This window comes from Plectropomus leopardus, chromosome 11 (genome assembly GCF_026936395.1).
Source record: "Plectropomus leopardus strain MGB_pleo_1.0 chromosome 11, ASM2693639v1, whole genome shotgun sequence".
Lineage (NCBI taxonomy): Eukaryota > Metazoa > Chordata > Actinopteri > Perciformes > Serranidae > Plectropomus > Plectropomus leopardus.
In genome coordinates, this window is record NC_142186.1 from 6,532,949 (window position 1) to 6,547,055 (window position 14,107).

Here is a 14,107-nt window from a genome sequence, read left to right on the forward strand (position 1 = left end):
TGCCGGTCAATATTGGGTTGGTGAGCGCTAGTCGCTGCCCCGCACTGTTGTCCTTCATCGGCACTAGTCGGCATTTTTCCCTCCCTTATTCAACATGCTGAATTGGCGTCAGCATCACAGATGCCAGAGCCTGGTGGTTAACCAAATCGCTTCAATTGGCAGTTCAGCTCAGTGCACGAGTGAGGAAAGTAAAGGAAGGAAAATAAACGAAAAGCTAAAGTCAAGAGGGAGCGAGGTCAAAACAAACTTGTTATCTGAAGTAAGATTGTTTTTCTTCTACGACTGAGCTCTTTAGCAGAAATGTTTCCTGCTGGATTGTGTTATTGTTCTCTGGGGAATGCTAAATATGCTTTGTTCTTTCAATGTTGAATTGTAATATTGTGCTAACTCACAAAGTAGCGTCAAGCAGGTCTTCCTTTTTGAATGACAATTATAAACTATAGCTGTCTGCTGGTATGAGGGGGATTTCCCTTCAAGCAGGCGCAGTACATGTGCTCCTGTCAGCTTAAGGCAAAGTATCTACAAGTTCTTAAAAGGACATCTCTGCAGCATGTCATTAACAGTCTTGCTTTTTTTATTTCTTTAAAATTCTAATACTACATTTTGTGTTTTTTAAGGAACTGTTTTTGTTGCTGAGAAGAAACACCAGAAGATGGGTCACTCAAGTATAGCTCCATCATTGTTGAGTGGAAAAAAGATCACACTTTGCAAAGTTAGTTTTAAGAAATTAAACTTTTAAAAAAAATCCAGTAAATTTCACTGGCATTTCTACTTTTTTTTGCTTTATCAAAAAAGTACCAAACTGTGACAGCACTGTGTCATATAGAAACGTGAATTTTTCAAACCATTACACCGCTTCTCCATTTTACTGAATATCCTAAGTAGACATTAAACAACACCATCATTAGTAAAAAATACACACTTCAGATGACTGAGGAGAAAAAACACCACACTGTTTGGAAAAGCTACAAGTTGATTAGTTTGTTATTTGGGTGAAGGAACAACAAGACTACAGTTGTGATGAGTGACATTAGTTAAACATGACAGACATAATAACAGTGAAATGTGAGAAAGGGACGAACTGAAGGAACTCTCAGCAGGAAACTGTGTATGCACTTTGCAAATTCACTCTTGCCCTGACATCTGTATATGCATTGAAGTAAAGAGGAGCTCATACCAAAAATAGGAAATGCCAAGGACACCCTACTGCCTGCAAATGAAATACATCGGGTATTCAGCCAGGGACCATTTTGTCTGCTGTATCATTAGCTCTCAGAAATCCCCAAAATCCAAAATGCTGACTGTTAAGCACTAAGGATTTTATGCGGACTGAATTAGTCTGCAATTCAAGGGAGAAAAAAAAACACCACAATGCAGCAAGACGGAAATGCAATTTCTATTTAGTAAGCAGTTGGAACAAAGATTCGGGAAATATTTCAGTTTAAGGAGGTCAATAAGAAAAGGTGACCGCATTTCCTACAAAAACTTTAAAGAGACACAGTACTTAGGAACAGAGGAAAACGTTTTATGAAGAGGATTTTAAAGAAGATCCAAAATTAAATCTAAACTGAAAGATTAAAAACAGCTGTTGACCAACCTGCTTCTGAGCCAGCGGTGGCTGCTGTGACGACACTCCTGCGGCCGCTTGCATTATCCTGATTGCTGTGGTTGCTTTCACTGTCACTCTCTGTTTCGGCTGCTGCCAGCAGATCCAGCTCCATGTCGCTTCCTAAAAGCAGAAACAGATGTTCCACTCACTGCTGGGTGGGGTTTCAGACTCAAGTACATTTTCATTAACCATTATGAATAACTTGATTGTCATTCATTCCCTCGCATTTCTGTAAAAAGTAGGGCGTCTAACCATCCTCGTCGTGCTCATCGTGCTGCCCTTCTGCCTCAGCGTTTTCCTCTCCCTGTTCCTCCTGGTCATCGTGATGGTCTTCCTCGCCAGCTACTCCCTCTACAACTTCCACCTAAAAGACAAACAAAACAGATCCAAGGAGAGAAAATCAATTCAAATATTCTCACTATACTGTAATAAGAGATGGATCGAAACCCATCAAATTAGACCTAAATGCACTACCTCTGACTGTCTTTGGGTTAAAAAAAAAAAATAGATGCTGCTGCGGCACAGCCGGCACAGCCAACACAGCCTTCATCATCATCCACTCACAGCAGCAGTGGTAAGCACACCCAAACTTTGAAGCAAGTCCCATCAGTTAAAAATAGTAATCCAGTGTTGAAATCCAAGTTGAGATCAGCAGGATAAAAGCTAGTTAGCTAAATAAACGAGGTTCCATAAGGTTGCACTGTGATGTGTTCAAGGTCGGCTCAGTAAAATGACTATTAGTTAAAGGTATAACATCATCATGATGTGTTGAAATGTAAACTCAAAAGAAAGAAAATGTAGGTTTTGGTAAGAAACTTGAATTGTTTGGGTGAAAAATTTGTTTTTTCAGCAGTATAAAAGGAGCAGTAGCTTGTTAAGCAATAAAAGCAATACCAGTTCTGTTACAAACATATTGCCGCCTCATCTTTCCATCAAATAATACAAAAGTATCAATAGTGGTCTCAATAAAGACTCGGATGGTTAAGGAGTCTCAATAATGGTATCACTATCAATAAAAATTAACAATCCCCATCCCGAACTGTAACAGGAATCAACCAAAAATATTCATCCACCTCTCAAACAGTGTGGGCTCTAGGTGGCATCACACACTCTTATAATTTAGTCACAAACACACAGGGATTCGCTTGCATGCAAAGTTTATCATGGCCTTAATAGTTTTATAATGAGGCTCCCCACCTCTTCCACATCTGCTGACACGATGTCATCCTGCTCCTCATCTCTTCCTCTCACAGGCTGAGACTGGCTGCTGCGCCGAGGCTGGGGGTTCCTGATGATATAAGAGGCAGCTGTCTGGTTGGAACTGGTGGAAAAATGAAGCACAAGAGCAGAAGCCATTATATCCATTGAATAAGAAAAATTAAGCATCTCCTGTTCCTTTCGTTTTTTTTTCTCTCCAAATAGAAATCCAGTGAATGACTCAATAATTTCAAGTCACATCTTCACTTTGGCACGTTAACATGAGGCTCTTACCCAACAAACATGCAATCTGAGCACATTTTAATTTTCCATGACAGTGATAATTAAAAGTCAGATGGGAGTCCACGCAACATGAAATTAAAAGCCCCTGACACCAACTGACCTGCTGGACTGGTCAGGTGAAGGTCTGGGGGGCAGCGGTTCAACAGAGAAGAGCTCCTCGCTGCCCTGAACAGCATCGATACTGGTGCTGGCCAAAGTGAAAGGAGCAGTAGGTCTTGCTATACCCATTCGCACCGGGACAATGAGAGACTCTGCTACATTACACAGCTCCTCCACAGCGTAGGGCAGCAGAGCTTGGAAAACCCGTCGACATTTCCCAATGGGCTGAGGGATGAAGTTGCTAGGGGGAGGAAAATTGAGAGAGGACAGAATCAGAATTTGCATTAATTAAAAAATGACCATGCCAAATTGATCTTATTATCTAGTCCGCTGGGGTAGAAGAGAGGTGACGTAACTCTTACAATTAATTCCTAAATCTGAAACTTTACTTGAAGGCTTAAACTCTTACTTTTTCTTCTTGGACGAGGCCATCTCCACGCTGAGGATGACAAATACTCTTGCGACAGAACGTAGGAACCTCCTGGTGACATTGACCGCCTCCTCTCTCCGGCCAGGAGTGTACTTGTTCTGCAGCTCCTTTACCAGTGTACCCAATAAAGTGTCTATAAACTAATAAAAGAGAAAAAAGAACATCATCTGATTACAAAAGTGCTTTCAAGTGCAAGGATGTGGTAACTGCAATAAAAACTGAAGAAAGTATAATACGGTGTTTCTGTTCGCACAAGAAAAGTTGTGTGATAAACAGAAAAGCCGAGCTAGTTGGACTTACAGTGATGTCAGGAGCACACTTGACAATGAGGCAGTGGGTGAAACAGTCAAGGCGAATGGTGCCACTCTGTTGATTCAAGTAGACCTGCTCTTCAGGCAGGAGGTGAGCAATTCTGCTGCTGGCACTAAGTCTAGGACAAACACCAAAAAAATACAGACTCAAAATATTTGCATAGCATTTTTCATTTATTTGAGTACTTCTAACTAAATTCAGCTTTTCAAGCTCTTATTACCAAGCAAATGTTAATGCTTGGAGCGCCGTTTTGCTGTGATACTCACGGGTCTTTATTCTCCTGAGAGCCAAACATGATCATAGACTTGAGGGCATTCCAGTCCTGCAGGACCCTCTCCAGAGCCAGCTGAGCAAAGCGGGGAGGTTCCAGGTCATGGTCTGGCATATCAGAGTCTGAAGAGAAGAAGCAACAGTAATGTTTTCATACTCCAGATGCCTTGGGGGAATAATGTTTTAGAAAGGCCCAGCCTTAACCACAGTTATTGCAGAATGTTTGCAGAAAAATAATTTCATATGGATATTGCAATCTGGACAGTTAAACACTGGTTAAATCGTGAAAACACTGATATAATACACATCTTTAAGAAGTCTTTATTTATACATTTTTACAGACGGATGACAGCTCATTGAATAGCTGATAGAAGCTGCAATGACTATAATCAATCAATCAATCAATCAATCAATCCTGAACCTACCTTCTGCATTTGCAGCCTTGCGGTTTCTGTCTTCTCTGATGCGCGGCGGTCTGTACTGACAGTGCTCAACACTCTGCCTAGCAACAGTCTGCACCAGGAACAGTAATATATGCTCTCCCCTGCAGATGGAAATAATAGAGTGTCAGAGAAACACTTAATCCTCACTTGCACAATATAAGGTATCCTCTGCGTCAAAATAATACAGTTAAGATGATTTAGCAGGAAATGCCTACAGTTACTGCCAATTATCAAGCCAAAAATAAAACACTACTTGAGGTGAAGTGGAGATAATGGCTAAATCAGAGAACACAGGTCTTACCTGCTGTTTGGTGTTGTGACCAGGTTAGTGGTTGTCAGTAGCCTGTACAGCAGATCCAGGCGAGCAGCCTTCTGGCCGGCAATCAGCGTTTTACACTTGCATTTCTCCCAACAGTCACAGTACGCTGTGGGAGAGGTCCTTTTCAACCTGGGAAAGAACAGAGGCAAATTTCATATCATACAGTTGATGAAAAGCAATGGTAAAAGAGACAAAAATATTTTTAAAGACTAAATAAGGCCTCACAGAAAACTAGGACTTACTTGCAGTCATGTCCCTTGTGACACACCCTTGCACACTCTGTGCAGCAGCAGAGGGACTCAAGCAAACCGCAGGTCCGACATTCAAAGATGTCCTAAAAGCAAAGTCATTGTGATGAAAAATACCAGTTTCCAACTTTCAACTGAGCATTATGTGTCAAAGAGATTGACAATATTTGTCTCCAGATTAGTTTCACCTGAGAGGTTAAAAAAAGAGAACTCCATGAAGTTACTGATGTTGGTCTTGCAAGTAAGTCGCAGCAATTAGATCATCTTTTTAACCACTTTTTTATACCTGTCGAGTTATCAGTTACATAATAATGTCTTTTACACAAATGATGAAAGATATCCCCATCCCTAACAGACACTACAGTACATAACTTTCTCTGAGTGCTTTTCCTTTATGGTTCAGTGTAATAATATCCTCTAGGGCTGACCTGGTTAATGTGCTCAGCTCCAGTCCAAGTGAAACTGCAGGTGTCGTTACAGCAGAGAACATAGAGGGGCGAATCATCTGGGTTGGTCCCCGAGGGGCAAATCATTTCCATGAATACAGAATCTGCATCCTCCTTCTCCGCAATGCCCTGGTCACCCACTGTGTTCGAGACATTTGAGGAACAAGAGGAAAGTAAGGAAATTGAGGAATGCCAGTTACAGTCAGAAGCACGCTAAATAGGTCACGATTCACATAACTCATGGACAACCTCCAATGCTCCAGCTGTTACCTCCCCTCTTAAAATGACATCAAATTCACAATGAGGATGCAGCTTTCTCTGAATGTATTCAGAGGTGGTGGCTGGTTGGTCATGCAAACTTCTAAGCAAGCATTAAAATGCAATGATTACAGTCATGACAGCCCACTTACATCAACAAATCAGTGTACAACAGAAAAAAGAAAGATGGCTTATTATCTTACCTTTAGCCATTTTCTGAGCAGCCTCCAGCACAGTGATGGCTGCTGGGTAGGCTCTCCCACTGACTGCCAGCATGAATGGGGTCATTCCACGGGCATCCCTGTCAAACAACAGCAATATAGATGAGAGACAGGCCAATGCAGAAGAACAAATCGGGACAAATAAAATGTATTAGTTCTGTGTACAGAGAGCATTTATAATCATAAGGAAATAAAGAACCGTACTTGGCAGAGAGCAGCTCCCGTAGGTGTGGCCTCAGAACAACACTGTCACACATCAGCTTTAGAATAAGGTGGGCATTGGCCTTCCTGTCTTTAGATTCAACCACAGATGGCTCAGTGGATGGTCCTGCACATATGATGAAGATAATTTATTAAATGACAAACACAAGCTGTATAAACACAGTTGAATACACAAGACAAACAGTATACAGATGATGGACTAATTTACACCGGTCTTACAATGATTATTTATACTGAAACATACCAGAATGTCATATTTACCCATACAGACTTATTTCAAAGTTAACTCTTAAGTATTAACCCATAGGGACTGTTTGACGCAGTTTACGTGTTTTTCATTCTTAATTTTTTGATGATTGTGGTTGTGTTCATGCATATGGCATTCATTTTGGCTAGATTGTGTATATTTGTTTAATTTCCAGTTCAGCTCCTACAATAAGTCTAAAGTACACTGTGTAAACAAAACTGTTACATTCATACTGCTAAGTTCATAAATTGCAACACTGAAACCCATTCAAACTGCAATTTTTGATCTCATAGTTATCAAAGCATACAAACATGTCTTGTTTTATTTCTAGGGGGTCATTGTGGACTTTTGCCTTGGACTTTGTAATTTTAACTACATTTTTACCTTATGATGTTATGTTTTACCATATTTGGCATTTAGAGAAAATAATAAATTGTCATCTGAAAACATTTTTGTAAAAGATTTTTATATAGGAACTGCAAAAACAGTGTATTATGACAGTATGTAGTGAGGTTGGGCAATATGTTAAAATTTTCCAACTAGCCAAAATAGCCAGTGATTGCTGACAAGACTCAGCAAGTTTGTATTCATATTTCTATTCACCCAATCTCAGTATGTAGTACATAATGTGCAGAATTAGTATGTAGCATGGCTTTGGGACACAGCTGCGGTCTCCTTCTCATTGCTCCTCCATGATGATGATGTCACATACCTGGTATGGTGGAGGTGCTGGGTCCCTGGCTGGTCCCGGTGGAGGCGGTGGTGAGTGAACCTACAGCTGGTGCTAGGATGAAGTCAATGTCACCATCTGTGTATAAAATAAAAGCAGAGTTTTTGGAGATTGTACATTTCACTTCAGTTAAGAGGCACATAAAGCACAAGGATTAATTCAGTAGGGCAAGGAGCGAGAGTTAAAATCATGATCACACACAGACTTTCTGAAACAGTTGTGTAAGGCCGCCTTCAGACTGACAACCATGGAAAAACCACTCAAGAGGTTGCACTGGTGTGCGTGGGCTGATACAAAGTGCCAAGGAGAAGATGGAGTACAAATTGAGAGCTCCAGTTTTAAGGCTTACCAAATGCTAACACACAACTTGGCAGTTTATACTCCTTTGAGTCAGGATTGTACATCTTTGAATATCTTCCACAGTCTCTGGCTTGTTGCTTAAGGTTAAGGTAGATGGCAAATTAACATACGGCTTTAAGGTGCACACTACTGGGATTTTCAAATGGTATGTAAGCTTACACATAAAAAAAAGGGCAGTGTACCATGGACAGTAGACTGCACTGTGAACAAAGTGCAGAAAGGATAAAGCTTCTGGCTTAAATTCTTGTCTTTGTTGAAGTGATAGTTTCTGCCTGATAGGGCTCTGAAGAACAGGCAAATACAATCTTAGGTTTATAATCTTGATGTACTAACCAGGGTCCATGGGTGGGGGATCAGGGACCCAACTTGGTGGGGCAATGGGTGGTGACACAGGGTCCTGGTGGTCACTGGATGATGGGCCAGACTCATGACGGCCGAGACCTGCTGCTCTCAGAGACCTCCGCATCATCTCCCTCAGACGAAGCCTGGTGAAGAAATAAAACATGGCACTGAAATTAATTCAGACCAACAATGTTGCTTCTGTTTTCATATTACTAGAGAACCTTTTCACTGGCTGGAAGCAAAAAGATTTGATTGTTATAGGAAGCCTGATATACTGCAAATGACAGAACAAACTGTACACTTTTCTGTACAGTCCATGTTCTGTAAACTGCAAAACGGTATGACTGGTTATTTACCCTCTGCTGCTGGAGGAGCCGGTCCTGTTCCCAGAACTGTTGCTTGAAACCACAGAGATGGCATTGGCGATTGCCTCCACAGCAGACAGACGCTCTGCAAAAGTGTTTCTCTCCGACCTTTCAGCTTCTGAAATGAAACAGCATGATCACTTAGCATGGAGAGGAGCGTCTCTGGGAAGCAGGCAATTAAACTGATACAGAAGAGTCCTGACTAAAATCATGTGTTGAGAGAAATTCCACTTTTTTTTTTTTTATCAATTTACATTTGCTAACAAAGACAGCAAAGTCCAAAACAAAGACACCTGGAAGAAAATTGTGACTGTAACCAGCAAATCAAAATAAACTGCTTTTCTAATCGGATTCAAATATAAAAACAACTTATTATGTCAACGTCTGACCAAGCTCTCTGGGACTTCCATGGTCTAAAGCAGCAGCTTACCTTCCTCCTCTTTGGTCTCCTTGTTACTAACAGGGAAGCAGACAGAGACAGCAGCATGGAGGATGTTGCGATTTCCATCACAGCGGTGATCTAAAAGTGCTCCGAGTGCCTGGCTTCCCTGATCCAGTAGGAAGGCCTGTTCGAGGTTCACCAAGTACTGCCGACACGCTTCGTAGTCACAACGCAGCACATGCTGCATCAGCGTCTGTTTCTGAAAGACAAAATGACGACAAGCGAGTACCGATTATGATGTTGGTGTTTTACTGTGACAAAGACAGCGTTGTTTGTTTGGTCTTTGAGACAGATTTATGGCTAGGAACATGAGGAAAAACAACCACACTTAAAGTGTTAAGGTGTTTCAAGGGCAAAATAATAAACAAATCTACTTGTTAATTTGCTTTTAGGGATGTTTTTTGACATTGTACTTATAAGGTCTTGTTTACCTCGACAGCCATAATAATAATAGCAGCTTTCTTTTTAATTGTGGAGTTGGAGGGGAGATTGGCCAGAGAGTGCACCCCCATTCCCAGGCTGTTTATAGGTGGCAGGTCCAACCAATCAGGATCTCGAATGCCACCCATACAGTCTTTGGCCATAGGGTAGATTGTGCCATTTCCATCTCGAAGGATGATGGGAGATTCCTGGAAAAAAAATAGTAAGTAAGGTGTGTGCAAAACTACAAAACCATGTCACTTCTCTGGGAGAGTATCTCACCTGCCCTGCAGTAAAGATGGCCACATTGCGCTCACTCTGGCCCAGGAAGGCCAAGTTACTAGTGGGGAAGTTATTCTCCTGTTCAGCTTTGCCTGTGGCCAGGTCAAAGATACAGTACCTTACCCAGTTACCAGTTTTCAGCACTGCGTGGACTCCTGGAAGACAGAGATTTAATTATTATTTAAAGTTTGGTAATATAACTCTACAGAAAACTACTACTTAATCAACTACACTCTAACATATAAAAACATAGACAAACACTCACCTTTGGAGTCAACATTTACAGCCAGAATCTCTGCCTTTTCTGGAATACAGAGCTTTTTAGGTGTGCGCTGGAAACAATCAGGAACTTTAGGAGTCCCGCCAGTTTTTACCACCTGCAGATTGAAGAAGATAAACAAATACAAACCAGTTGAAATCTGGAGTGAGATTACTTTTCTTGTGCTGCCTTCAGACCCCTTTGACATGTAATTATACACTTGAACCCTGAGCAATTTGGTGCTATTTCTTTAAAAAAAAAAAGGGAAAAAAGGCAATGAGTACCTTGATGAAAGAAATTAATAGATTTAAAAAAAATGTAAATAGGGAAAAGCTATATTTATAATGGCAATCATTTTATATTTAAAATTATGTTACAGAATTATTTTAAAATTCTTTAAGCGCATTTTTTCTAGGTCATAACCTTGTTTTCTTTCTTTTTAAACAAATTTTTTGGTCATTTTTCTTGTACTTTTTAATAATTTCTTGCTTTTTTTCTGAGTATTTTCTTCTTTCGTTGCTAACTGCCTACTTCCAATGTTTTTTTGAAGAAGCCAGTTTGCTCGGGTTAATATCAGCAGTAGAGATGCTCCCACCTGCAGAAAAATACATTCACACTGAACTCCAATTACTGAAAACAAGCAATATTGGTGATATTCATGTCCATACCTGCAGTTCATCTATTCTGAGGAGCCTACAGTCCTGTAGCAGTGATGATGGGTCTGAGTCAGTGGGAGCAGCAGTGCTCTGGTTGCTCATGCTGCTCGATGTTCCTGGAAACTTCACGGCAACATATGCTCCATCCACTTTAAGCACCTGGAACATAGTATGAAGGTAATAAGATGTCAGACTGAGCTGTCATGACAAACCAGGGACATATGACTGATAGCAGGATCTGCATTACTTATTATTCCAAGACTACATTTACTAACACTAATCTTACATTGCGGATTTCCATTAACCCTAAAATTGCACAAATTTAAATAGCAAATATAAAATATGCCTGATGGAAACATGTCAATTTGAAAACAAAAACACCAATTTATCACAGAAAAAATTTTATGCTCGCATGAGGTGGTATTTCAAGTGATTTGAGAAAGCAGTATTTTGGGAAACTGCAATGGAAACACATTTCTCACTTTTACAGGTCACATGATGCTATGGCTATGTAACTGTCAATAGGAACTGGCTCCCTCGGGCATGATGCAGCAGGCGCTACAAGAAGTGTTATTGCATCACATAACTCTTCAAAAGTTGAGCGGATCATGTAGAAGTTTTGAATCAACAATTCCTCTGTGAAATTGTGGACTATCACCCAGAAATCCAGCATACTTGGCCGCTCCCACATATAAGGAACATGCCTTTTCATTATCGCTCAAATAACACGCCTATGTCACCTTCTATTTAAAATAATGACGGCTAGTGCAGTGGCTGCAATAGAAATAAACCTGCTCATGTTTTGAACATCCAGCACCATGCTTCTTAGAATGCTATCACAAGCGGAGAAGTCACATAACACCACGAAAGAAGTCGCATAAAATCACCCAGTGAAAACACCGTCATCTCGCAATTCTGTTTTATTAACATGAAAAAATATCACTTAAGTTATGCGCAAATCTGTAATGGAAACCTGCCAAATGTCATATTTTAAATGCACCCACCTTTCCCACTGGGACATTTTTAACGTCCTCCACAAACACCACCTCCCTGAGAGGCCACTGCTCCTCGTTCACCTTCTCTTCCTCTTTGGGAGCCGGAGTAGAACGCCTTCGCTCTGCAAGTAGTTTAGTTTTAGTCCTTTGATCACAGAATATTCAAATAAGAAAAAAAATACCTCAATGGATTGCAAATGTGTTGGCATCATACTTCAGTAAGAATATTCTGCTGAGCCAGTGTGAACAAGGGAAAATTAATTATCAGCACTGACAGGTAGCTGTGTGGTTCATATGTTAAGAGAGGGTAAAAAGGTACCAAATACACTAAAGAATATACAGTGAGCTGGCCATACTTCATCCACAGGAAAACAAGCAGGGGAAAAAAACTTGCTGATAAAAGCGCTTGCACCATCTGTTTCAAAGTCAAAGGACTAATGAGAGCACAGAGTGAGGAAGAAATTGGTTCTGTGCCGGGGAGATAGAGAGGAGAGTCAAGACTTGAGTGTTTTTGAGAGTGCTGGAGGTGAAGAGGGAGAGATAGCAAGAAAAAAAGCTGACATACTGTAGGGCAGTGAGGCACTGCTAGCAATGGAAGAGGTATCACTGCAGGTAGATGCTGGGGAGGGAGGAGGACCCATCTCGGTCTTCACAAGCTCTGGCTTGCTTTCCGTCCTGTGGGTTAAGACCAGGAAAGTGAGATGAATCTTACATATTCTTGCATTTCTACTAGGAATGAGGAAAAAAATTAATTCAATTAACAATTTTTAGTTAATATTTTTAACAGATTTTTTATTGCCTAATTTGGTATCAGTTAAATGCAGAGGTGGAAAATATTTGCAGCTTTTATTGTGGTAGTCTATCAATCACATGACGTCATATCTGTTTTAAGAAAAACAAAGCTGAAGCAAGCGAGCAAAAAATGGCAAACAGTCTAAAGACACAGCTGGTAGCGGCTGTAGCAACTTGAATTCAGCCAGAGCAAACTCTCCATTGAATCAGCTGCCGTTACACACGCTAAGCACAGCCCACCATGACCCCTGGCAATTACAATTAGTCAATCAAAGCTCTGCAAGAAATCAGATTTTACCTGTTTGAAGGTTTTTTTAAAAACTCACTAAGAGGCAGTCATTGTTGATACTGTGGTGGCTCATAAATAAGTGTGTGAGAAACACTGCACTGGCTTGATAAGCAGGCCAATTAAATGTAGCAGTTTAAAAGTACCACAAAAGGGTTTTTTCATTGTGTTATGTGCTTTTAGTTAATAATTCAAAATGATTTAATATTGAACCATTCCCAAGTACTCACATACTTAACTAGAATAAAACTGTTTATTATCAACCCCATAAAAACAGTTAATTTACCACTTTTTTTAAACACAGTATATGATGCTGCTAAAAAATATACAAAGACTAACAGGCATGTCATGTGCGTTGTTTTTGGAAATTTGCCACATAATATACAGTCTCCAGTGTAGATTTGACCTTTTCGCACAGTCTAGTGTTAAAGGTTTGTTTACCACTTTTTTATGTAGTATTTGATGCTGCTAAAATTAAATACAGAAAGACTGACTGCGTTTTTTTTTTTTTTTTAATTTTGCCACATAATATACAGTCTCAAAAAGTGCAGACTGAAACTTTTCTCATGGTCTAGAGTTAATAAGTTAACAAAAATTTCATCAAATCGAAATATGAAATCGCAAAACTTGTAGAATCGCAATACTTAAAAATTTACAATTCATATTGAATCTGCAATCAAGAACTGTGATGGTATCAAATAAAAGAAAAGTTAAGTCTGAGGAAATGAAATTATGGAAGATTATATATGGGTTTTTTTTTCTAATTAAAATGTAACTGACTTGATTTCCTGGGTCTTAGTGGTCTTTTCCATGTTTTTGAGGCTCTCTGGTGAGCGCAGCTGGAACCTGCAACTGTCGTTCATGTTCCAGACAGACTCCAACAGGACGCCCACTTTGGGAATCCCAGCACTGACAGAAAAGGCCACTGCACCGGCATGGTAGAGGGGGTTATTCCTCAAGCACACCTTAGGAAGGAACCGGCAAATTAATTTTACACTAACTGCAAGGCTTACATTGAGCTCATACCAGGAGTCTTGAGGAAAACGTCCAAAGACAAACCTATAAAACAATCAAATGGAAAAATCTGTCCCACCTGTGTTCCCACGGTGATGTTTGGTATCGAGGAGATGCCAGCGCTGGACTTTGGCTTTTTGTTCTTGGCTCTGGCCTTTTCAAGCATTTTCTTGCGTTGACTAAAAGGCACAACACCCCTGCAAACAGACGCATGCAGTCAAGTGTCAAAACGTCTCTGACATTCATACCTTTCACTGATATATACTGTTCTCACTGCGAATTGACAAAGAAATCATCAATAAAGATGATTCCCACTGCTTGCTACACGTCCCCATTGTCTATTTTGGCAGAAGACTGAGGGAAAACACAGGGCCGCTGGGAGTAACGTGTATTTAGAAATTCCAGGGGACTCATACAATTCAGAAAAGGTCTTAAATCATGTCAGGCATGGTGTCTCGTTTTCTGGCTTGGCTAAAATTAACAAGCATAACTGAACTACGCATACATGGAGAATTGCAGCATAATAACTTTTTTAAACTA

General features: G+C 40.4%; 1 protein-coding gene across 7 annotated transcripts in view; it reads right to left on the reverse strand.

Moving 5' to 3' along the window:
* The window catches only part of ubr5 (ubiquitin protein ligase E3 component n-recognin 5), a 41,372-nt gene that overhangs the window by 15,026 nt on the left and 12,239 nt on the right, over positions 1-14,107 (reverse strand). For all 7 annotated transcript variants that reach the window (XM_088083888.1, XM_042490919.2, XM_042490923.2 and 4 more), the window contains 25 exons: positions 13,647-13,764; positions 13,334-13,518; positions 12,041-12,150; positions 11,485-11,597; positions 10,493-10,639; positions 9,831-9,942; positions 9,566-9,720; positions 9,295-9,492; positions 8,852-9,062; positions 8,413-8,539; positions 8,048-8,199; positions 7,337-7,432; positions 6,360-6,483; positions 6,138-6,235; positions 5,659-5,816; positions 5,225-5,316; positions 4,965-5,111; positions 4,646-4,764; positions 4,217-4,343; positions 3,939-4,068; positions 3,618-3,778; positions 3,210-3,449; positions 2,807-2,930; positions 1,862-1,973; positions 1,598-1,729 (listed from right to left, as the gene is read on the reverse strand). In XM_088083888.1, the coding sequence (XP_087940014.1) occupies positions 1,598-1,729; positions 1,862-1,973; positions 2,807-2,930; positions 3,210-3,449; positions 3,618-3,778; positions 3,939-4,068; positions 4,217-4,343; positions 4,646-4,764; positions 4,965-5,111; positions 5,225-5,316; positions 5,659-5,816; positions 6,138-6,235; positions 6,360-6,483; positions 7,337-7,432; positions 8,048-8,199; positions 8,413-8,539; positions 8,852-9,062; positions 9,295-9,492; positions 9,566-9,720; positions 9,831-9,942; positions 10,493-10,639; positions 11,485-11,597; positions 12,041-12,150; positions 13,334-13,518; positions 13,647-13,764 (3,488 nt within the window). The remainder of the gene's footprint in view (positions 1-1,597; positions 1,730-1,861; positions 1,974-2,806; positions 2,931-3,209; positions 3,450-3,617; positions 3,779-3,938; positions 4,069-4,216; positions 4,344-4,645; positions 4,765-4,964; positions 5,112-5,224; positions 5,317-5,658; positions 5,817-6,137; positions 6,236-6,359; positions 6,484-7,336; positions 7,433-8,047; positions 8,200-8,412; positions 8,540-8,851; positions 9,063-9,294; positions 9,493-9,565; positions 9,721-9,830; positions 9,943-10,492; positions 10,640-11,484; positions 11,598-12,040; positions 12,151-13,333; positions 13,519-13,646; positions 13,765-14,107) is intronic.